General features: G+C 38.9%; 1 protein-coding gene and 1 pseudogene across 7 annotated transcripts in view; one reads left to right on the top strand and one right to left on the bottom strand.

Annotated features, from left to right (window-relative positions):
- Bank1 (B cell scaffold protein with ankyrin repeats 1) overlaps window positions 1-25,539 on the top strand; it is a 286,273-nt gene that overhangs the window by 37,381 nt on the left and 223,353 nt on the right. For 2 of the 7 annotated variants that reach the window (XM_027395778.2, XM_027395777.2), the window contains exons 1-2: window positions 6,991-7,040; window positions 7,396-7,823. In XM_027395778.2, coding sequence (XP_027251579.1) covers window positions 7,529-7,823 — 295 coding nt within the window. In that variant the 5' untranslated portion in view covers window positions 6,991-7,040; window positions 7,396-7,528. Of the gene's footprint in view, window positions 1-4,519; window positions 4,666-5,583; window positions 7,041-7,395; window positions 7,824-25,539 lie in introns of those variants that run through there. The other 5 variants (XM_027395774.2, XM_027395775.2, XM_035451240.1 and 2 more) reach the window with 5 other exon arrangements.
- On the bottom strand, window positions 487-3,354 carry LOC100762168 (annotated as a pseudogene).

The raw sequence follows: 25,539 nt of genomic DNA on the forward strand, positions 1-25,539 counted from the left end.
TGCCACATGCCTCCTTGTTTGTAGCTCTTTAGAGAAGTATTCATGGGACCACATGCTGTTTCTTCTTAGAATGAGTGGCTCTTCTTGACTAAAATAACTAAGATAAGTCACATAGCCTGGACTTAACCTCAAAGCAAAGCCTGTATTTTCTTCCCTAAATAGTTAACAGGTTACTTAGCATCCTATTGTACTGTGTGGTAGATGCTGAATATATTCTCTTGTATGCTCTCTTCCTTCCTTCTCTCTTTTCTATTTTGGATACTTTTAATCTCAGAGCAAAATAAAATAAACAACAAAAACCACAATACAGAATATCTATCCCTGCTATTCTGTGGGAGGAGATTTTCCTGCCTGAAGGCATGAGAAGAGAACAGAAGGGATTCTCTAGACATGAGCAGATCCAGGTAGGTTAGGACCAGTCAAAGCTGCTGCAGGAGCCATGGGGAAACTATGCAGAAGGCAGGGGCTTTCTAGGGGTTCTCTTATTTATTCCATGCCAGAGGCATCCTTATCACCCTCAGTTGTGGTGGAAGGGCATGGGGAACAAAAGCACTGGGCTCCTCTACTGTCATCCCATCTTCATCAATACTCAGGCCTAGATTGATCAGGTGGCAGGTGTGGTTGTAGTTGATTTGGGGATCCTCAAGTGAGACCAGAGAAGAGCAGGGCAGTTTCAAACAGCAGCACCACCAGGTCCCTGACAGCTTTTTTATTTTTGTCTGCTTTAGCCATCTGATACAGGGGCTACACAATGGGATTGTCAGGATTGATCTCTAGGTGCTTTTTGGCCATCATGTAGCCCATTTGTAGAGTTGTCTTGAAGTACCTGGGACTTCATGATCCAATCCATGTTGACTGTCCAGCCATAGGTGCATGTTATATTTACACAGGGTGATGACGAACTACTGGAGATTGTCACCTTCTCACGCTTCTTACACAAGAAGTCTTTCATGAGTTTGCAGAGATTCTCAAACTTTGCCTTGCTCTCTCCATTCCATTCTCTTCCTCATACTCTATATCTCCATGTCCTCCTTAGTCACTGCTGTTGGATAATCTTTCAGTATGCTGTGAACATATATTCCTCTCATTAGTTAATAAAGGAACTTGTTTGTCCTACAGCAAGTCAGGATAAGGCCATTTGGGAAAACCAATCTGAAAATACAGAGAGGAGAAGGGCAGAGTCAGAGAGAGGTGTGAACCAGCCTCCAGGAAAGCAAGATGTGCTAGAGAACAGGTAAAGCCATACAGCTACAAGGCAAAATGTAGATTAATAAAAAATGAGTTAATTTAAGTTGTAAGAGCTAGTTCTTAATAATCCTGAACTATAGGCCAAACTTTCTGTAATTAATACAAGCTTTTGTGTGATTATTTGGGAGGTGGAAGCAGGGACGAAAGAAAAGCTCCACTTATGTTTACAAGTCACCAAGACCAGGCTCTTTCTATAAAACACCCTGAGTTACTGCACACAGTACTAGTCAGTAGGCTCAGTCATATACACCACCTCAAAGCCCTGCTTCTGCACATACTCTACAAAGGCAGCATTGACCACCTACCTGCTCTTTGCTCTCACTGGTGATACAGTAGATGGATTTCTGTGTCTCTTTCACTTGAGACATATACTCTGATAGGGAGGTCATCTCATCTTCAGACTGAGAGGGGGTGATAGCAGAGGAGCTCAGAGAGGCACTAACAGTTCATGGTCTTCATGGATTCAAAGCTTTACATTCTTTTTTCTCCTTTTTTATTTAAATTAGAAACAAGTTTGTTTTACATGTCAATCCCAGTTCCCTCTCCCTCCCCTCCTTCCCTGACTCCCACAGACCCCCTATGCCACCCCCTTTCTGCTCCCCAGGGAGGTTAAGGCCTTCCATGGGGGATCTTCAAAGTCTGTCACATCATTTGGAGCAGGGTCTAGGCCCTTCCCCATGTGTCTAGACTGAGAGAGTATCCCTCTATGTGGAATGGGCTCCCAAAGTCCATTTGTGTACTGGGGTGAATACTGATTCACGACCAGAGGCCCCACAGATTGCCCAGACCTCCTAGCTGACACCCATGTTCAGGGGTTCTGGATCAGTCCTATGCTGGTTTCCCAGCTATCAGTCTGGGGTACATGAGCTCTTCCTTGTTCAGGACCAAAGCTTTAAATTCTTGGACAATGCCTCATAAAATGTCTTGTAGTTCTCTTTGTCTTCAGCCAGCTCAGAGAAGAGCTCAAGGCACTTCTTCACAGTGCTTTTGTAGATGGCTTTCAGGATCTTGCTCTGCTGGAGAACTTCTTGGGAGATGTTCAGGGACAAATCCTTGAAGTCAACCATGTCATGGATAAAGTTGAGGTGCTCAGGTATCAGCTCATCACAGCTGCCCATGATGAATGAACACATGATGGACATACAGTTTGATGTTGTTCTTCATGGTCTCTAAAAGGTAAAAGGGAGCTTGCCAAGGAATAAAGAGCAATGCTCTGAACTCCACCTGACCTTCTACAGAGAAGTGCTTGACTGCCAAATGGTCTTCCCAATCATTGGTGAGGCTCTTATAGAATTCCCCATATTCCTCTTGAGTGATGTGAACAGGATTTTTGTTAGCAATGGCTTATTCTTCTTATTCAACTCTTCCTGATCAATGTATTTATCCTTAATCATCTTCATTTTATTCTTTATTTTGCCACTGTCATCTTCTTTATCTGATCCCACATCTTCAGTCTTAGGCTTCTTGTCACCCTTAGCTTCCTCCTCTTTCTCACCATTGTCTTTCTCTGGCTCACCATCTCTGTTCTCATTCTCTCGTTCCTTCTCCAAATAGAGGGTAATGAGAAAGCCTATGAACTGTGAGTGATTCTTTACTACTTCCTTGACCCACTCCCTAAAGATTCTGTCTGGTCTTCTTTGAGGTGTAGGATCACTTTGGTACCCCAGCCAATGAGCTCATTGTAGTCTGCACAAACAATCCAGGATACACCAGCAGAAGACTTCCAGGCTTACTACTCATCTTCATTGTGCTTTGTGACCACAACCACTTTCTCTGCCTCTAGGTAGGCTGAATAGAATCCAACACCAAAATGTACAATCATGGAGATGTCTTCACCAACCTGGAGAACCTCCATATACATTTTTGTACCAGACAGTGGTTCTCAATTTATTTATGAAGTCAGCTTTGACCATGCCAATGTCTGTGTGTACCTAAGTCACCATGTGCTCTTCACAAGTGTCTAACTTGGAAGAGTCTGTTAGGTTCTCATAGCTAATCTTGTCCCAATCATCAGAAGCATTAGAGATCAACTCCTGAGGAAAATTTTCCTTGTTTGAATAGAGTATTGGTGATACAGGACTTGAGCTGGTGCACTTCCTTGGGCATCTTGATGGGAAAGCCAAACAGTAGTATAGAACAGGGTGGACCCACACATCAAGCATTGCTCTCTTCCTTTTCTTGGTTCACGTTAAGGGTCAGGGTCACAGTTCTAGGAAGTCCTCCCCCCCAGCACACACATAATCATAGTTGATTACACCACTGCCTAAAGCACCTTATCTTCCCTTTGCTTCCTGTTGAGGCTCTTGCCCAGCCACTTCTCCTTATTCTATCTCAATTTCAGTATTTGTTTACTCTTGATCATTTATAATACAATCTCCTTTGGTGATCCTATTACATGCAAGATAACACCATATAATCATTTAATAATTTTTTCTATAAAATTCTCTACAAAATCTTAGAGTGCATAGAAGGAAACTTTTTTGCAAGTAACAGATGTATCTTTTCATTCCTGTGTTCCCAGGACCTAGTACAATGCCTCATCCATAGGATGAATTCTTTTAAAATTAATTTGTAAATAATGAAAACAGTGTTCTGATTATTGGTCTTATAAAGGACTGAAGCTAATATATTCCAATAGCAAGAAACCCATTGGCATTTCCTTGTCAGACAATATACTTTTCAAAGGGAGAGGGGGCAAAGGAGGTGACTTTTATTAAAATGTACTTGACACTGAGAAATGAAAACAAAGTAAAGGAAGTTTACCTGAAGTATATTTTCATAAATTCATGAGAAAGTCTGATTTATGGAAGGCTTAGACCCAGCCCGTGTGTGTGTGTGTGTGTGTGTGTGTGTGTGTGTGTGTGTGTGTGTGTGTGTTGGAAAATTCCTTCACTTTCCCAATACTTCCTGACCATCTAGTTTTGACCTAGAAAATAAGAAGGACAATGATGACCAGATGAATAATCTAATTTAAGGTTAAAAAAAAAAGGCAGACACATTCATGAAAAAGAAAGTTCTACAATTAATTCACAGCCAGGAAGATGTAAATGATTTCCCTTTTACAACAAGATGTTGCTTTAAGAAGGAACTGGGGCTGTTTTAAGTGCATGAAATCCACAAGTAGAAATAAACCCAACAGCATGAGCAAAAGCATCCATTCTGTAAAGGCACAGGGAATGAGCCATGGCGACTGCCACAGGGCTACACTGAACAGCTCCAGCCATCCAATCACTGTAACACCGTGTCAGTGTGAGGCCCTTGTAATCTCCAGAGATGGGGCGATGATACTGAGGCCTTCAATTTGCTGCTAGAAGAAAGAATTTGCTGCAAGGGAAGAAGTCAATGGATCCAAGCGTTTGATGTATTGAGAAACAAGGAACCAACTGTGGCCAGCACTTTTGTCATTCTGCAGGAGAGGTAAAAATCAGAAACTTGCGATTACACACTGCTGGTGGCATTCTAACTGAAAAGGTCTCTTGCTGTGAGAGTTACTAAGTGCCTCTTCCCTGAGAATACATGTGACCCAAGTGATAAGCCAACCTTTCAGGCACTTGTCTCTCTTTAAGGAGACAGTGTTGGGGAGGGGGGTACCAAGTTTGACTACTCAGAAATAAGACCAGAAGGAGTGAAAGCTTTCTTACTCTGTACTTACTAAACTTACTCTGTTTTTGCAAATGGGAAGGCAAAGTTAGAATAATGGTGAGACTTAGAACATGCATGGACACACACACACACACACACACACACACACACACACGTGTGTGTGTGTGTGTGTGTGTGTGTGTGTGTGTGTGTGCCCAAACACTCGAGCAGGCACGCACTCAGGCGAGCCTGTGTTGGAGGAGACGTGTGTAGCTTCAATAAAACAGTGATGGGGAATGTACTGTGTACGTTTATCTTATTGATTGCTAAATAAAATACTGTTAGGCCAATGAGACAGCAAGTTAGACGGGACTGGGAGTCAAAAAGGATTCTGGGAAATGTAGTAGAGAAGTGGTGATCCAGGCAGGAAGTGACATAGCAAGGAGACTCATATTTAAGAGAAGGAGACACAGGAAGGGTCCCTTTTCCACTTGCTCCTGCAGCAGCACAATGTGATCCACCGACAAGGAGGGACGCCAATAAGGCATCCGATAAGATAAGTCTTATAAAATATGTAGATTTATGATAATTAAGACTGAGCTAACAGATGAGGAATCCTAGTCATTGGCCAAGCAGCTCTGAACTTAATACAAGTTTCTGTGTATTCATTTGAGCCTAACTCGGGCAGGCGGCTGGCATAAAGCGCACACTTAGCTGTGTGGCTCGGGCAGCTTTTGGCGGACAGATTTATCATAACAAAACAGTGTCAAAAGTAGGATGAATTGTGAATGTACTCAATGTTATTTTTAAGTACAGACAGTTTTTTGAGGGGGGCCATGTCTCTATGGGAGGTGGACTGAAAACATGAACAGGTTTACAATACACTGGTCCTCCCTAGCTACAGTGTTTCTCTCTGGGCTCAATTGTCCACTGTCAATCATGGTATAGAAAATATCAAGAGGAAAATTTCAAGAAAAGGGAGAAAATGATTATGTAACTGTTACTATATTATTATAATTCTTCCATGTGAATACTAGTTAGTATTGTTAATTTTTTGCCAGTCTAATTTATCAATTTAACTAAGTATGGTTAAGAAGTAAATGACATAGTAGATATGAGATTTGCTACTATCAATGATTTCTAATAGAGGATTTAGAATTTATTCTCATGGATGAGAGGGAACATATATGACAGGCCATGATCTCTGCTCTTGGAGAGTTACAGTGTGTGTGCAGTTAGGAGAAAAGCTTGACTAAATGGGTCATTCCTGGAGCGACAGGTAAAAACAGCAAGTCCCAAAACTGTGTGGCTATGCAAAGGTGATGCAGATTTTAAAGAGAATAGAAAGGACTAGGGAAAATATCCTTCCTAACAAAGTTAGCAAAAAGAGCTGAACTTCATTACATGGGCAGAAAGATGCAAGTGTTCCACTGTGTGCACAATGGTGGGAATAAAGAGAGTGCCATATCCCAGTGCACTATATTATATCATATGGTATCTATAAGTCTTTATAAATGGCCTTCCATGATAGTCTAAGAAAGGAAGGAGAAGAAGTAGCAGGCTTTGGACTGAATTTCATTCCAGCTCTGCCCTTTAAAAGTTTTAAAACCCAAATTCTTCATTTGTTTACTAGGGTTAAAGCATTATTGTTTTGGGATCAAGTGCCATTAACATTGTTGAACTTTCACATAGTGATTAGCATATGGGATATTTTTAAATGATGATGTCATCATCAACAACCAAAATCAGAGCCATCATTAGCAGCCACAGAGATAAGACTTAGATTTGATTAAACCAGTAAGTTCTGCATTACATTACACATACATATACGCTTGCATTTGAAGAACCGGACACTTAGTTGTGAAGGAAAAGCTAGAGTTTCAAGTTGGTTGTTCAAGTCCCTGTTAGAAATACACATAGTAGCCAGTGTACCAGTGAAGATCATCTTCCCAGTGAACTCATTTAGGAAAACTTTTGTGGTGACTCTCTTATGAGATGCCCACACTGTCTTCCATACAACTGTCCTTTGCTTTTCTCTACCTCCTCCCAACACCATTGCTTAAATCTATATTCAACTTTCTCTTAGTATACCCCGTGCTTGCTTGCTCCCCTACAAATACTTATTTTTTTCTAAGAACAATATTTCTGAAAATGTTGATGGAAAAGTTGCGTCCCCTTCAACTCAAGCTCAACATTGCTGAAGTTTCTGGGTAAGCAATCCTTCATAGACAGTAACTAACTCACTTGTCAATATACTATTCCATTTCACTGGATTATATCATTGGCTTTATTGTTCCAAACTTGGAAACCTAACGTAAAATTATGAAATAGAAAAAAATCATAGTGCAAGACATAAATGTTTCTAATGCTTTCCAAAACTTCCTGACATTTTACTTAATGAGTTTTATCCAGCATGGGGAAAAGTTAATGATTTTCTGTGATACTTGATAATCATGGTATTCCAGAAACACTGTAGAAGAGAGCTTCTGTTTCTATATCTGTATCTATTCCTGAGTCAAGCAATTCCCTTCCTAGAAATCTACTTTTGGTCTCCTTTTGTTCCAGGAGGAAGGGGGAGCATAGCAGGGAAACCCAGAATAGGAGAAGAAAGGCCATGGGCGAGCTGCAGGTCACCTGAGTCTAAAGATAGTCTGGAAGAGGCCATATGATGAGAACTTAAGACAGCTCTCTGGAACCTATGCAAGAGCAAGCCCTAAGCAGTTTCACTTCCCCCCAGCAAAGCCTAGCCCTGGCCTTGTGGCCTGAGCCCTGGGGCTGCATTTCCGGAAACCTAGGGCCACAGTCCCCAGGGTGGGAAGCAAACTGCAGTGCCACGAACCAGAAGAGCTCAAAGTCTGCAGGGGAAGTTGCGAGCAGGGAGCCACTACGGCAGTTCTCAAGCCTCTGGCTCCAGCCGCCAGCAATGTTTCCTGTGGCTACCGGCACTAGGGGCAGCAGCCAGGACCTGCTCACTGCTGGCCCAGCGCCTCCAGGTGGGTGGCCTTGCGTTTGCCAGGGCTGTGGGTTGGAGGGTTCAAGATGACCCTGGGGCCCTGCTGAAGCTAAGGGCTACCAGTACGGTTTATTCCGGGGCCACCAAGATCAGGGCATCTTTAAACCAGGCTTCTCTGTTTTCCCCACCCCTGGACTCCTCCCTCAAGTGGGTGCCTGGCTGGAGGAGTCTGAAACCCAGAGGGTGGGGGTACACTTCCATTTCCAGCAGCTTCCAACACCTGCCCGTGCCGCTTCTTCAGAGCTAGAACTTTCCTGAGCACTCCCGGCAGTGTCTGGTCCTTTCTAAAATCATTTTACACATAGCCTTGAAGCTATATCTCATCCAGCATGTATTTACATGGAGGAAAAAGCCTCTTTTGTAACACCCCCTTGTCCATTCACCTGCCTCATGTCAATCTGTATAAAACCACCTCCCTGGAGCCGTGAACTCCTAACTGAGGAAAAGGAGTCACTTCGGTTGAACATGTCAGTGAGTGTGCACTTTCAAATGAATGTTAAGGTGGTTGCTTTGGGTTCCTTTTGGTTTTATTTTCAGATGCATTTGTGAGTCCTATAATAAGCACTAAAAGCTGTTAGCTTTGGCGAAGAAATTTTACTGGAATATCAATATTATAGGAAATGTTCCCAATGAGACATGTAGCAAGAAAATATAGCCTGAAATTCTTTTAATGTACCAAGCAGAATTAAATTTGCTCCTAGCCTTTTTTAGGTAGTATGATTATTGGCTTCAGTTGCTTTAGGGTATTATACACTTTTAATAAATGTGAACAGTTGCTTTTCAGTTACAATGGGAAATGGATTAGAATAGCAGAAGATGACCTGAGATGAGTTAGAGCCAGTGATGCAGGGTCACCGTGCCGTTTTAAGGCTGGACACTGACATCTTCAGTACTGTACAGCTTGAGGTCTGGGGCAAAGCAGCCTCTGCAAGCAAATGCACAGAAGTCATCACTCTTTTAGACTCTGAGCAAGTGACCACATTAGTAATTTTAGTTAGATAGAATATGCTGGAAGATGCCTTTTGTTTCACTGACACTCAAGTTAGTGATGGAGACAGTGATTATTGTGAGCAACATGCCGATACGAGGATACTTTTGTGTCCTGCTGAGTATTCTTGCTCCTCTGTGTCTAGTTTCTCTCTCGTCCATTTGTTGCTTCTCAGTAAAGTATTTAGCAGCTGCTTCAGTGACTTATTGTGGATGTGAAAGTTCCCAGCATTGCGTAGCCTTCTCGCGTTGACCCAATCCCACTCCATTTGCCCATGGAGCCTTCTAAGAAACCCTGTTTCCCTTTCGCTCGTCAAGTTTGTCTTTACACAGTTTTGTAAGTGTTCACAACGCATACAGAGCAGTCTCACCCTCCGCATCCCTACACCCCTCTCTATCCCACCCCCTCCCCGTAACTCTCACTTTCACGCTCACATCTATTGGCTTTATTTTGTGACCCCTGGATATTAAATTAACCAGGTCCCATGAAACAATGAGTTTGGAGGTATCCTTGGTGGCTGGTAGCTCATTAGTGGGTACCCAGTTCAAGGCAGAGATTCCCGGTCTCCCAGGAGGAGGGCCTCGCAGGCTCCTTTACTTTATGTCTTGTTTATTAAGTGGTGAGGTGGCTTTCACAGTGTAGAGTCGACTTTAGCTTAATGTGGTACAGGGGTCTCAGTTACCTCTTCTGTTACCTTTCTGAGAAAACAAACAAACAAATAAACAAAACAAAACAATACTGCTTCCCAAGGTCACACAAGCAGTAACTAACAGAAGGTCAACCAGTCATCACTCACGAGCCACCTTGTGTCCCCCTCACTGGGGCCGTGCAGCAATAAGTATGAAGAGGTTAATGTGTTTTGACACCCATGAAGACATGACTTGTAATGACCACATCTATACATCCTGTCATCGGAGTGTGTGCTCACCATTAAGTAGCTTATTAGTCCTTCAGTGGCAGATGGCAAGGTTTAAAAGCCAGTACTAAAGCAGAGTACACATAATACACAATGAATGGAAAGTCAATTTAGAACGGGTCTTTCAATTTATATTTAACTAGATATGGTTCAACAATGCCAGAAAGGGGACCCCCCTCCTCTGTTTCATTCTAAAGCTAATGCTTTTTAAAAGTTTTTTTTTATGTCTGCCTTCCTTATGAATATTCATTAAAGCCTAAATTATTTTTTCAATACTTTGTAAAAAATTTTAATTGGCATTATTTTTAATGTGAAAACAGCAAAGCTTAAAGATTAGAAACAACGTGTACCCCCCACTCGACACTTGCTCAGTGCTTAGCCACAGCTTTTATGAAGCATGGCTGCCTAAGTCTCCCCCCTCTAAATCCTGAGGATTTACAGCCTTTTCTGCAACTGCAATCTGAATTTTTCCTACTAAGCAAACCCCTGATTCTACTCTGGTACCTGGCAAAGACTGCTTTCTCTAGAGCACCGGGAGGTTCTGGTTAGGTCACTTTCTACTGCACATCCTTGAAGAAGCACTGCCCAGCTTCGAGGCCTCCAGATGCAGGACATCTCAGACCCAACTCCTGCTTTCTCACTTACCTTCCCTGTGGTCACCAATGATCTCTTTCAGTTGTTACCAAAAAGAAACATCTAGAGAAATAGAAACACATTTGGAAGTTGTTTTGAGAATTAAAAGAGGAAATATAGGTGTAGTCTTATCTAGGCTGTCAGAAGTGTTATTTTAATTCATAGATAATTGTTCAATAGTCTTGTGTTTATCTGTTTAAAAATGAGTTCTTGCTGGGTATCATGGTACAGGCTGTTAATGCCAGCTAATGGTAGGGTGAGGTAAGAGGTCAGTCTGGGTTACATGAGAGGTTCCAGGGGAAGGGAACTACATGATGAAACCCTGTCCCAAACAAATAGAGAAACCAAAGAGATAAAATTTACATTGAGAAGCCTTCTCATCTGGTTTGGGAGACACATTAATGATGAAGCAATTTGAGAACTGGAAAAATTAGAAGGCATGGCTTCCTGTGTGAGATACTGCCACATCTGTGGGGAAATAATGTGGTTAGAGGAATCCACAATGAGAAAACCAGGGGCAGATGGATGCAAAGGGTATGAAATTGGAGCCGTTTTCACAAAATTAAAACAGACATTTAATAGGTCAAAATGGGTGCACAATCTAGTTTCCCTCCTCATAGAGTCCCAGTTGTAACCCTATTCAACTAATGACCTAGGTAAAAGTAAGTACCAAACAATGTGCATTATTTTAATTCCTCAAATATTTTAAATATTTAAAGAGGAATAACTTGCTTTCTCTACATTTTTACTGCTGGCTTAAAAAATTTCCAATCTAAGCCAGGTAGGTGACATATGCCATTTAATCCTAGCTCGAGGAAGACAGAGGCAGGCACATCAATTTGAGTTCACGGCCAGTCTAGTCTACTGAGTGTGATCCAGGCCAGCTGGGATTACACAGTGAGATTCTATCTTTTAAAAATATCATATTTAAAGTAAGTAAGGAGCATAGTACGTGTGCCTGGTGGTAGGGGTGGCTCAGTGGGTAAAGCCACTTGCCACCAAACCTGGTGACCTGAGTTTGCTATCTAGAACCCACATGGTGAAAAGAGAGAACTGACTCCAGCCAGTTGTCCTCTGATTTCATACACATGCACACAATGTACATGCATAGAGTCAGAAAAAAGAGAAAGAATTGGAAGAAAGGTCTTTCATTATGGCCAAACATAAGCTGTATATGTTAACAGTTTACCTGGTTATTGCCTAAGCCTCTGAGTTGCATTTGTTTTTTTATTACATCATTTTAAAATTGTTAAATGTCTTACAATGACTTTAGAAACAAGTATGAAAGAGGAATAGGGAGGGAAAATATCTTCTAGGCATCCTTATTGAAACACAAGTTGTTATTTGACATCACACATATTTAGCTTTCAGATACATAAAATGACATCTGTGTTTTACTGCAGACATTTGGGGGATCCAATTGCTGAAAACTGCAGAGACTATATGGGGTTGGCTCTGTCCTTCAGAGAAAAACAAGCACCTTCAACTTTCGCAAGACAGAAACTCCTTTGTAGGTTCCAACATCATGCCCTGAAATTTTCCAGAAATGAAACAAAAACAAAAACTCTTCCACAGTCATGACTAGTAATACCTCAGGCCTCCCAGCCTTCCCTGAACTTAGCGTTTATATTCTTCATTAGAACAAGTTATGTCTATAATGCTGAGTATTATAGCTTCCTTTCTTTTAAGCCCCTCTGCCATGCCTGTTTGCACGTTAGCTTCTCCCTTGCTCTTTTTTTTTTTTTTTTTTTTTTTTACTTTTTTACTTTTCATGTTCTGAGCCCAAAAGTACAAGAATTGTTGCTGACTAGAAATTCCATCTGCCTTCCTACCCTCTTCCCTTTCCCCTCCTCCTCTTCCTACCCTCCTCCTCTTCCCTTCCTCCTCTTGCTACCCTCCCTTTCCTTTTCTACCCCTCCTCCTCTTGCTACCTTTCTCTTCCCTGCTCTTCCTCCTCTTTTTCCTCCTCCTCCTTTTCTCCTCCTCATCTATTTCTTCCTCTCCTTCTTTCTTCTCTTCTTTCTTCTTTCTTATCTGATACACTCTGAAGACAAAGCTTTATTCTTTCCTCAAAGTCATCATTCTTACTAATTTTTACTCCATGTTTATAACTAACTTCTAGAGGGATATAATGGTGTTAAAGAAAGCTTGAAATGTTTTTGTCTTTTTTCACTATCTATTTAAAAGTCAAATGAAATGGGCATCAGGTTACCTTGACCAGTATCAGGACACTAGCATTTACTCTGAACAACAGTTCACATTATTCAGTATAATTATATGACTATACTATACTTTATTGTTCATGGTGATTTTTTAACCTACGAAAACTTTTTTCCATTTTTTAAATTTAAATTAGAAACAAGATTGTTCCACATGTCAATCCCAGCTTTCTCTGCCTCTCCTCCTCCCTGCACTAACACCCTACTTATCCCATACCCTTTCTGCCCCCCCAGGGATGGTGAGGCCTTCCATGGGGGAATCTTCAGAGTCTGTCATATCCTTTGGGATATAGCCTAGGCCCTCTGCTGTGTGTCTAGGCTCAGGGAGTATCCCTCTATGTGGAATGGGCTCCCAAAGTCCATTCCTATGCTATGGATAAGTACTGATCTACTACAAGAGGCCCCATAGATTTATGAGGCCTCCTCACTGACACCAATGTTCATGGGGTCTGAATCAGTCCTATGCTGGTTTCCCAGCTATCAGTCTGGGGACCATGAGCTCCTCTTGTTCAGGTCAGCTGTTTCTGTGGGTTTCACCAGCCAGGTCTCAACCACTTTGCTCATCACTCCTTCTTCTCTGCAACTGGATTCCAGTTCAGTTCAGTGTTTAGCTGTGGGTGTCTGCTTCTACTTCCATCAGCTGCTGGATGAAGGCTCTAGGATGGCATTTAAGTCAGTCATTAATCTCATTATCAGGGGATGGCATTTATGGTAGCCTCTCCTCTGTTACTTAGATTGTCAGTTGGTGTCATCCTTGTAGATTTCCAGACATTTCCCTAGAGCCTGATTTCTCTTAAACCTATAATGGCTCCCTGTATTACAGTATCTCTTATTTTGTTCTCTTCTATTATTCCCCCCGATTCAACCTTCCTGCTCTCTCATGTCTTCCTCACCCCCCTCCTCTCCCCTTCTCATTCTCCTAGCTCCCTCTCCCCTCTCCTATGCTCCTAATTTGCTCAGGAGATCTTGTCCCCTTCCCCTTCTCCAGGGGACCATGTGTGTCTCTCTCAGAGTCCTCCTTGTTTCCTAGCTTCTTTGGTGAAGAGGATTGTAGGCTGGTAATCCTGTGCTATAAGTCTAAATCCCATATGAGTGAGTGCATACCACGTTTGTCTTTTTGTGACTGGGTTACCTCGCTCAAAATGGTTTCTTCTAGTTCCATCCATTTGCCTTCAAATTTCAAGATTCCATTGTTTTGTTTTGTTTTTTTTCTGCTGAGTAGTACTCCCTTACGTAAAAATACCACATTTTCTCTATCCATTGTTTGGTTGAGGGGCATGTAGGTTGCTTCCAGTTTCTTTTTAAACCATTAAAATGAAACTTTTAAGCCCCAAGCTGCCATGTTTTTAGGGGCAGTGAAGAAGCACAGAAAGTATGAATCTAAGACACACAAGCTGCAACTATTATCACTGTCAAAAGAATCTACAAGGTTTATTCATTTTTAAAAAAAATGATTCTTCACATTTTCTTGGGTTTAAATGGGCATAGCTTTAAATCTTTTGAGATATTTGGGTATTTTTATAAAGACAGGAAAGAGATATAAAATTATAATGTTGATGAGACTTTATGGATGTATGTTTTGACAACACTAGGGGACACATCTCACAGCAAAGCCCTTACATTATTTCTGTTCCCTCTTTTACAATGTTTCCTCATCCTTAGATGCCAGTGTGTTTTGTAGATGTAGTTGTCCGGGGCCAAACAGCCATTCTTGAAAACATGAATACAAATAACACTATACTGATATAACAGGTTATATTTAAGAATATATATGTATATACATATGCACATGGGCATGTAATAACAATTAGTGAAAAAAGAGGCCATGGATTTGAAAGGGAGCATGGGAGGGTTTAGAGCCAGGAAAGGGAAGAAAGAAATGTTATAATTAAATTATAATCTCAAAAAATCCCACTAATGAACAGAAATACAAAAATCAAACAATTATGAGGGTGAGCTCTGTCAACTTGAGACAACCTGAAATCAGCAGGGCAGTGAGGACTCCTGTGAATTGGATTGGCCTGGGCACTGTCTGTGGGAGACTGTCAGTTGATGTGAGAAGATATGTCCTAGGGTGACACTGTAACCCTAGGCATGAGGTTCTCACCTGTGTAAGAGTAGAGAAATCTAGCTGAGCACCAGCAAGCAAGAGAACATGCATACATTCACTTCTCTATGCTCTTAATGTAACTATTTGAAGTTCCTACCTTGACTTCCCCACAACTATGGACTTCAACCAGAATTATAAGCTGAAGTAAACACATTTTCACCTCTACATTGTTTTTGTCAGGGTATTTTATCATGCAACAAGAAACAAATTATACCAAGAAAATTACAAGGTTCATGATATAGAAAACTGAGAGGCTCATGAAAGTATCACTCACTGCAGTGAGAAGGATTCGCCACAGATATAATTGCAAGGTTAAAGCTTGAATAATGTCTGGGTTGAGATGTCAAGTAACTGGTTTCATATCATGATCATAGACACAACAAAGCTAGTTTAAGCTAGAGATAGAAAATTTGGGAAAATATGATATTTGTATATATCAACATTTTATCACTGACAAATACTCAGGAAAGATAAACTTAAAAGGAGAAAAGATTAATTTTGACTCAGTTCCAAAGGCGTCATCCACATATGGTTGGATCCACTTCCTGTATCTTGTGGTACACTCTCTACTTTTTCTGCCGACAATTTCAGAGTTTCAAGTCTTACATTGAGTTCCTTAATCTATTAAGGCTACCTTAAATGCCCTCTCCTGATAATAAGATTGATGACTAATTCATATGCCATAGTATAGCCCTCATCCAGCAGCTGGTGGAAGTAGAATCAGACACCCATATCTAAACACTGAACTGAACTGAAATCCAGATGCAGAGGAGGACTGATGAGCAAAGGGGTCCATACCAGGCTGGTGAAACCCACAGAAACAGCTGACCTGAACAAGAGAGAGCTCTTGGTCCCCAGACTGATAGCTGGGAAACCAGTATGGGACTGATCCAGACCCCCTGAATGTGGATGTCAGTGAGGAGACCTTGGAAATCTATGGGGCCCCTTGTAGTGGATCAGTACTTATCCCTAGCATAGGAATGGACTTTGGGAGACCATCCCACATGGAGGGATACTCCCTGAGCCTAGACACAAGGGGGTGGGCCTAGGCCCTATCCCAAAGAATGACAGACTTTGAAGACCCCCTATGGAAGGCCTCACTCTGTCTGGGGAGCAGAAAGGGTATGGGATAGGTAGGGTGTTAGTTGGGAGGGCATGGGAGGAGGGGAGGCAGAGGGACCTAGGATTGACATGTAAAATAATTTTCTTTGTAATGGAAAGAAAAAAATACAAAAACCATAGGAAACTATTTGTCCAGCTACTACTACTCTATTCACAGGCAGCAATTTGAGTGTCATAATCATTGTAATATCCAGCTTACTAAATCCAAAGGTGTGAAGCTAAAGAGAATCTTAATTTTAAGTTCACTGTGACTCCAGACCTCGAAAGCTGTTGGGACACTGCCAAAGAGGGTCATACCCTATGGAAGCTTTGAGAAAGAATCCCATCAGTTCTATGAGGAATTTATTTTGATGAATAGATTTTTCCTATGTCTAAGTCTTCTTGTCCCATGGTTGTCCTTTCTTTTATTTATTTTCTTCCATGATTCTCCTTTTTCTCCTTTCCTACCTTTTTTTCCTTTGGATTTTCTTTTGTCTGGAGCTTATTTGGTGATACTGTTAAATTGCTCCATAGCTGCATATTCTTTAGATAATCCCTTCCTTTTTATCCATGGACCATGTGCCATCCTTTCTATTCCACCTTGTCACAGCCTTCATCTCCTCGCTAGATCTTTTTCTACCACAATCACTTGATGAAAATCTACAACTCTGAATAAATCACCCAGTATATTCATTCCTTGTATCTGAATCCAAGAGGTGAATTGTGTTGCCTTAAACCTCAGGGTGAAGAGAGTTTTTATATGTTTAGACAAATCTTGTTACATGCTATATAATAAGAGAGATGGTAATAAAACACACTGAGCACAAAATCATATTCCTTCAAAAGGAATTATACTGCAGTTCTCTTGTGACTCAGAATGATATAACCTTAAGTATTCCTTACCTGCTGATAGGTGCAAACCTCTGCTGTGTTGCTCAACACTGTAGTCACTATACTTGTAGCCATTAAGAACTTGAAATGTTACTTTCTTAGGTTGGAACATGTCACAGATATTAAATAAAAGCTTTCATAGACAACACAAAATAAATGTACATCCTCCAACTAATATGCAAGTAGGCTACATGTTGAAATCATGCCTTGAATTTATTGGTTTATATAATCATATCATGAAATTCATCAAATTAATCTCCTTCCCTCCCTGTGATTTCCTTTACAATAAAAAGGAAACTAATTCATTCTAAATACTAATTAATCCCTCTGTTTATACTCGTATGTTTGGGATGATTATACTGATGTCTGTATTTATTTATATTGATTCAAATGTGGAATCTGCACATGCTTGTCTGAACAAGGTGGTTTTGTAAGAATGCAATCCTTTCATGTCTGAAATGGTTAGCACATATTTTATAGGAACATCATGATAACTAAACACAACTCTGTATGTATGCAAATTCTCTACAGCATGCAGAGCAGCTGCTTAGCAATTGACAAATATTTCTTTGATCCTGGAATAGTGATCAACTCTCTTTTGTTAGAAGGAATGTCTCCATGTGGCTCATTTTCAGCTCTTAGGTGTCATGTGAATTTGAGTCTGGTTCCTTATAGTTTTCTTATGTTGTCCTTATATAAGTTTTTCATTTTAATTTTTCTTATTACTTTGGTGAACACAATAATTTCTCAAACATAGGTAATTCATCTCTTCACTAAAAATTGAACTTGATAAAACCTATGATCTGCTACCAAAACATTATGTAGATTTGTGGGTTATACCCAAGGAAAATAGTGAATATGTGTGATTTCTTGTTTAGTAATACAATTATACTTAGATACAATTTTTAAAAATAATATGGTTAAGTTTTGACTTTGTATTTTGGAGAAAACAGACTTGCTATATTTTTACTGTCCCCTGGATATTGATACAATGGGGTGGTAATAGTTACTTTAAAGTTTAAGTGCTATGGAACAATTGTATCCATAATGCTGGGTTTCAAGTTAGATCAAATCTTGATAGAGTTGAACAGGTAGGTTTAGAATTGTTTAGATACAACCTGAAATAATTTATTCCATATAGGGTATAAAACTATAGAGCATAAAGTAGATCTTTGAAGACCAAAAGGGATATAACAAGTTTCTTTTTTAAGTAACATATGAATAATTAGGAGGAATTACAATTACGAGAAAAAAAAACAAAAACAAAAAAAACAGGTCAGCTCCTGTGTCTCCTCTGTGAGAACAAGTCTGTTGAGAAGGTACCAGTTAGAATACATTACAATTCTTCTCTGCTGTGGGACAACACAAGATTCATCAAAGTGCCTGTTTATTTGGAACATTTCATTATTTCATGAATCCTTGCAATCTTTTTCTCAATTAGCGCATGACAGGAGTGTGTCTTTTAGGAGATGTTGGATTCTAAATAGTCCTAGTATAAGATCATCCCCCACTTCTCCTCCTTCTTCCTCTCCCCAATCATCCCTCTCTCTGACTCTATCTCTCTCTTTCTCCTTTTTGTCTCCATCAATTAGATATTCCAAACCTAAGAACACAGCTGGTACTGTGTAGTTGATAGGAATGTGAATAGGTGGGCAGCCATGTGAGATATTCCAAAGGGTAACCCATACTTTCCTATCTGATGGTGAAGGCCTGGAGTATTTGAACTCATATTTCCAAGGCTTTATTCTTTTAGTATTCTGTAAATGTTCCTTACAGCATGGATGCTGGGATTTACTAAGTCTTAAATAAGAGCATGTAAGGATCTAAGAAATTCCGAAACCTAGTGGTGCATCTACATTTCCTTATGACCCAGTGCTTCAGGATCATGTTTAATTATAGACACATTGTTATTATAACACTGGTAGAGAAATGCATTATGTTCTGCACAGTTATCATCTTTTTAAAATGACAAATAGCTTTTCAGAGGCGGCTTCTTTCTTCCACAGATCTGAGGTGCCACTGTTGCAGTTTTCTTCAGCTCTGTACTTACTGTGATGCAAAAACAATTCTGATCTCCTCTTGGCTGTCACATTTTGAATGAGAGGGAATGAAGCATAAAATAAGAATGAATGCCAGAGATTCTAAACATATTTGGGGATATATGTTTGTGTGGATGGTACTTAAATAGCCCCAAATCCAATCATCAAATGATTTTGTAGGGGTTTTCATAATAAACTGCAAAAACCTGCCATTGTGTCCATAATCATATAAGACGTGTAGCATATTATCATTTAATAATGAGATTTCATTCCCTAAAACATTGTAGAATTAAGGACAATTTGGTTAGAGTGGCCACAAGCAGTTTGTTTCCTTGTTAGAAATGTTTATCAGTAAACCACGTGTTTGAAGAGAATACATGGACCATTAAGAGCTGCTCAAGTCAATTACTGTTGTAATCTCTTCCTACCTAAAATAGTGGCAACTAATTACTGCAATAAATTTAGGACGATAGCACAAAACAGTTTATGTTTTGTAGGTTAGCATAACAGGTCATGTAGAAAGAACTTAATTCCACAATAACTTTTATTACCTCAAATAAATAGAATGGATGCTCTTAAAGGAGGCAGTGGATTCTGGCCCCAGTTCAGTAGAGGTAACCAGGTTCACAGATGCCGGCTGGTTAGCTCGTGAATGCCATAGCTAATTGCAATTATGAAAATTGAGAGAGTTGGGGTTATTTCTGAGCCTCTTATTTTGGAGGTAACTTGAGTGCCACATTTCTGAATATTCTTAGAATTCTTGTATTTCCTCAATGGGCTAGTCTTTTTGAAACTGTTTCTTTATACAGAAATCTTCCTTTGATTATGTAAAGAACTAAAAATAAGCAAACAACAACAAAAAGCAAACATGGTTCATTTAGCACCAAGATAATTTAAGCCAATTCTCAGCAGTAAATTAACTCTTAACCTGATAATAAATGTTCTAGTTATTTTTATAACATATGTATAACATTTTGATATAACATATTTTTAACCAATTAGGGATATGTTCCAGGGTAAATAAATAAAGACTGAAAGGAAAGAGTTAAAAAATGAAATCAAGTATCCTGTATGTATTTAGAATGTTAGCACATTTTATTTTTATTGTTTCTAATGTATATGAAACAGGAGCATAAGAGAAAATAAACAATCACAGAATGTGTTAGGAAACACCCACAGACTGTGTAGTTCAAGTCTTAAATTTCCAGTTTGTTCTTGTTTATTTTAATTTACATGATGTATTTATTGTGTTGGTCCTGTGGATAAAATCCAGAACCTTGACTCTGCTGGGCACATGCTGTTCCACTGAGATAAATCCCAATCTCTCTTTGTTTTAGTAGGTTCAGCTTTGTAGCTTTAATCTAATTAATATTTATTTGCTTAAGTACTTTATAGTTACACTGGTGTGGCTGTTTGATGAAATATCTTCCAAAAGCAGAAAATTCACAACAGTTTGTCCCACAACAGAATGAACCATCCTTTATATAAAATCATGATGCATGAATCTAGAGATGATGGGATCCTTTTTTAATAACATAGAAAATGTCTGGCATTTCATCAAGTGCTGACTCTGCCCCTAAGTGGCCTTAACCTTTTGCCAGCATCAAATCTCTCTGGTTCCTAGGAGGTATTAGATGCTGATGATCACGTCATTTGTTCTTGATGCCATTTGATTCATATTAATGATTGAACTGATGCATCTTATCTTAAAGGAAAAATGCTATAGATTCGAAAGTGCCTTTTAGATTTGTAGAATTGATATTTATGACAACAAATGGCCTAAAGACTATAGACTCATATAGAGATACTTATGCGTTAGTAGTTTATTCTTAGAGGATTTTTCTTTTTCATCTTTTCTGTTGGACTCTGATCATCAAGTACCATATTTAAGTGAAATAAGAGTGGGGCAATGTGAGCAGATCTGTTTCATTTTATTTTCAAAATGACTGAAATGACTTGAAGGCCCTCTGCAAGCAGGGATCTGAGTTATTCAGTTGTGAGAACGAGTTAATTGGGGAAAGTAGCAGCTGAGTGTTTTCTTCTAAGCCTGAACACAACTTATGCATGGCTACTCTTCTGAGAATGTCACCACTCCTTTCTAAAGGCAGTCACCAGCACTGTCCCCTGAGGGTCATACTTCACTGGTCTCAGTATTCTCATGACCCTTTCCCCAGACTTGGATTCATCAGCCCTTTTCTTCTTAGTCATAGGCTTCCTGTTTAAGGAGAAGAAGGTTTGTGTGATGGTTAAATGTGTAACATTTACAGGTTACTCCTGTAACCAAGGCTGATGACCTGAATTTGATCTCTGGGTCCCACATGGTAGAAGGAAATAACCAAATCCTGTAAGTTGCACTCTGATTTTCATGAGTGTACCTCCCTCCAAGAAAAGGGGAATAAAAGGAAAAGCAATATTATTCATCAATTGATTTTAAGTATATATATATATATATATATATATATATATGTGTGTGTGTGTGTTGTGTGTGTGTGTGTGTGTGTGTGTGTGTGTAATTTAAATTTACATTTTTCATTATATACATTCTTTACAGTGTTGCCACAGCAACACTGTAAAGTATCATTTTCATAAAAGCAATCCCTCCCACATCACACCATTTCCCTTTCTCTTTCTCCTTCACCTCTGGTGAGTTCCCTTTGCTCCCCTACTCAGTTTCACTTCAACTTTGAGGCTGTATATATGAGCATGATTTTAGGTACCTATTGAAAATCTAGAACCACATACAAAAGAAAAGTTTTGATACTGCCTTTATGAGATTAGTTGAATTTAATGATTATAACCAGTCACATCTATTGCCCCCAAAGTGGCAATAACCATTCCTAGAACATTTAAGTATACTAATTGAAAACCAAATGCTGTCAAAAGCATCATGACTGAATACAGGCTCTGGCCATGTTCTCTCCCCTTTCCTTAGTGGTGCTGGGGTTCTTGCAGTAAAGATTAGAGATGGTCCCTATATAGATTGGAAATATCCTGTAAGGGGATGGACTTTTCCCTTCCACGAGTCTCTATGACTGTGTCTCCAGAAGTTTGTACCTCATTCACAAATATTTTTTAAAACCCAATTTCCTTCTTCAGGGGATTGTGATATATCTTTGGTTAGCACGTTCATATGTGAGACTCAAGAATACGTGCTTCAGTGGTTTATTTCTTCTCATTCTTACAGTCGTGAGATCTTGTAGGCGGTGGGTCTAGGTACAGGTAGGTAAATTATTTGCTTCAGGTCATATAAGTGTGCAATGATAGAGTTGGGCTTTCAATCCAGGAGAGTCTGAATCCAAGATCTTGACCTGGTTATCAGTTTGTCTTTGAAATAAACTCATTTAATTCACACAAATATTTACCCATGTCCACATCAGGAAATTTCTCTGCCCATCTGGAGTTCTTAATTTTTCTAGTAATTAGTACTTGTTCTATTAGGAAACTTTGTGATGTACAAGTTAACTAAAAGAACATTATCACAGGGACATTCTTTACAAGAACCAATAAACACAACATCCAAATGATTGTTGTAAAAAAATTGTTTTCTCAAAGTGCTTGTAAGTGAACAAGGTAAAGGAAAGAGCTAAATGTACTGCTAGGGAAAAAAAAAACATGTTTTTAATGATGGCCATTGGGGTATTTAAAATCATCAGAGCTGTAATACAGATGTGATTAAAACACGCTGTAAAACGCTAGCAATAAAGAGTCCTTTAGAAACCCACTGTTTCTAATTTGCATCTGCCTAATGTTTGGCATCCTCAAAGGAATTTCCAAACCCCTACTTATTGACTCTTAGAAAATCCTTCTAATGTATCATTTGCTTTGACTCAATGGGAAATCTAAACAATGATCATTTAAGCTATTTAATCAGCATTTTTCCTGCAAACACTGAAGAGCAACAGCAAACATGCTGCATGTGTGTCTGTTTTATTCAGAAGGCTTCAGGGCAGGGAAAGAAGGAACTGAACTGAACAAAAGTGTTCAGATGGCGTACTAGACAGAAAACCCCCAAACCTAAGGGTGTGCTAGACAGAGAACCCCCAAATCTAATTCCTGATCCTGTGAATATGTCAGGTAATGTATCAAAGGAAGATTAAGATTGCCAGTTGATGAATTTGAGATAGAGAATTCTCTTGCGCTATCTAGAACAGCCCAGTGTAATCACAGTGTCCTCAGAAGTACACAAGGAAGAACCGAGGATTGGCTACCTAAGAAGGGCTTGAGCAAATGTCTCTGGCTTGAAGACGGAAGTTGGGGCTGTGATGTCTTCTAGAAAGCGGAAGATGTAATGAAGAGGCTTCTTTCCTAAGGCTTCCAGAAAGAACTTAATCCTTCCAACTACCGATTTTATCCAGGGAGACCCCTTTCACTAACTGTAACGACTGTTAAGGTAATAAATTTGTATTACTACTGATTTTTGGAAGTTTGCATAGCAGCAATAGGAAGCATAAACAAATCTCTCACTAGATGTGTACTCAACAAAGACAATGGAGGTAGTATAAATAATAGATACTACCTGGCCACCAGACATTTGGATTCCAGTCTGGTTAAAAAACTAAAGCATAAAGGAATAAGCCTTGATAAAACATGAAGAACAGATTAATGACACTCTTAGAGTCATTACAGAAAGATCTTTCTGCACTTCATATTATTTAATGTCCAGATAAAGAGAAAGGCCTGTTACCCTTTAGTCTGGCTGGCTCATAATATATGAAACCACATGTTATAATTTTATATATGTGCATTTTATAATATATGTATGGAATAGAACAGTTTATATAAGAATATAATATACCATAGTCATCCACTCACAAATATTGATAACACTTGTCTTGAATTTTAAGTATATATATATATATATATATATATATATATATATATATATATGTATATATACACACATATATATTCTTATTGTGTTTATGGTTTCTAATCTTCAATTTACATACTAATTCATGATATATTTAAGAGAAAAATTTAAATGTCAAAATGTCAAAGTATAGGGATATTTTTTAAAAAATGGTATTTATAAAATTTAAATATTTTAGGTTGGGAAATTGTTTATCTCAGCATTCTTTTTGATCTGCAAACACTTAATATTTTGTTCTCAAGACAATTTTTCACTGACAGTAGATTGAATAAGGTGAGAATTCCTCAACCACAGGTTTCTTTCTTCCTTTCATTTTTGAGACAAGTTCCCACTGTGTACTACAGGGTTCCCTAATGCTTGTAATCTCTGTTCCTCTCTAGTCATTGGACAACAGTTCTGTTTCTTTCAGCTTAAATCTGTATGGAGCATTAAAATGAACTACTGTAGCATAGTAATATATATTAACCTGTTTCTTTTTTATAATATGTAACTCCCTTTAAAGGCAAAATTGTGTATTTTTATCCTGTTATCTCTCAAGCCTGAAAATTGTCTTTCAATATTATAATTAAAATATTAAACAAAATTGTAAATTGAATTGATAAATATATTTTATCTTTACAGTATCTATTATAAGTTACCCTGTTGTATTTCAAAATACTTGATCCAAAAATCCAGATGAGAAACAAAGACCATAAAGTGTTAGCATTCTGAGGGTGAGAGCTAGGGAAGAAAGGAAGGAAGAATAGACACCTAAATAGGACTTTGTGAAGGATTTTATTGTTCGGTAAAAATCACTGCATTGTTTCATTCTTAATATTTCCAGATAATCATATGTAGCTCTTCTAAATATTTTGTGTGTTTTTATGATTAAGTGTGTATGGGTACCCAAAATGCCCAGAAGAGTGTGTGCGCCCTGGAGCTAGAGTTATAGGTAGTGGTGGCCGCAGCCCATATATGACTCTTAAAATCGTGTGTGTGTTTTGCTGTTTGATTTTCTTTGACACAGCATCTCACTCTCTAGCCCAAGCACTTTTGTAAATTTCTATGTAGCCCAGGATGGCCCCAAACTCATGTATCAGTCTCCTGAGTGCTGGTATTATACATGTGAGCTACCACTTTCAGTTTAATTGATGATTTTTAACTTTGGTTATAACTGTAAATTATATTAATATGTGCAAGTTTAGATGGTAAAAATTTAAATACTAATTCAATCTTATTTCTATTAACTAATATAAATGTATACCTATGAAAATATTCAATGCTATATTTGGATAGCTATTCATGCTTTATTGAAATATAATTAATTAGGTAATACCATTTAATAACCAAAGTGCATTATTAAAATCATTTGAGGATAAAGTTAGTTTTGGCTCAATGGCACACATTTTTAATCCAAGCAGTTAAGGTTAATGGAGGCTGGGGGATTTCCACTTATTTCCATATTGACTATACCCCACAATCTCTTCCTCCAATTCACCATCTATCTTACTTTTTTATAACTTTTGATTAACACCATAAATACAAACTATTGACTTGAGAATTCTGATCTAAAATTTTAAGTACATGGTTTCAAATATGGCACCCTGTGCAAATGGGTGATTTGGACTTCTTGTGGTAAAACACCATTAATGAATTAGGTAGAGTTTGAGAATGAAATGTGTTTAATATACTGAATAAACAACATGCATCTCAGGAAAAAAGAAACAAAAGAAAATAAAAATAAAGTAATAAAAAAGTGACTGCTGAACTTACAAAACAAGACAGTACTGAAGGGTTCTTGTTGAAATGGAGAAGTGTGCCAGACACACTGTGGCCTATGGGCTGACAATGGATGCCCCAAAGTTACAGAGGAACTTTGGGTGACTATCCAGGTAGCAGATGTCTCTGTCAATTCTAGAGTTTATATATTATCCTTCTGTGGTCTTTGGT

This window comes from Cricetulus griseus (assembly GCF_003668045.3).
Source record: "Cricetulus griseus strain 17A/GY chromosome 1 unlocalized genomic scaffold, alternate assembly CriGri-PICRH-1.0 chr1_0, whole genome shotgun sequence".
NCBI lineage: Eukaryota > Metazoa > Chordata > Mammalia > Rodentia > Cricetidae > Cricetulus > Cricetulus griseus.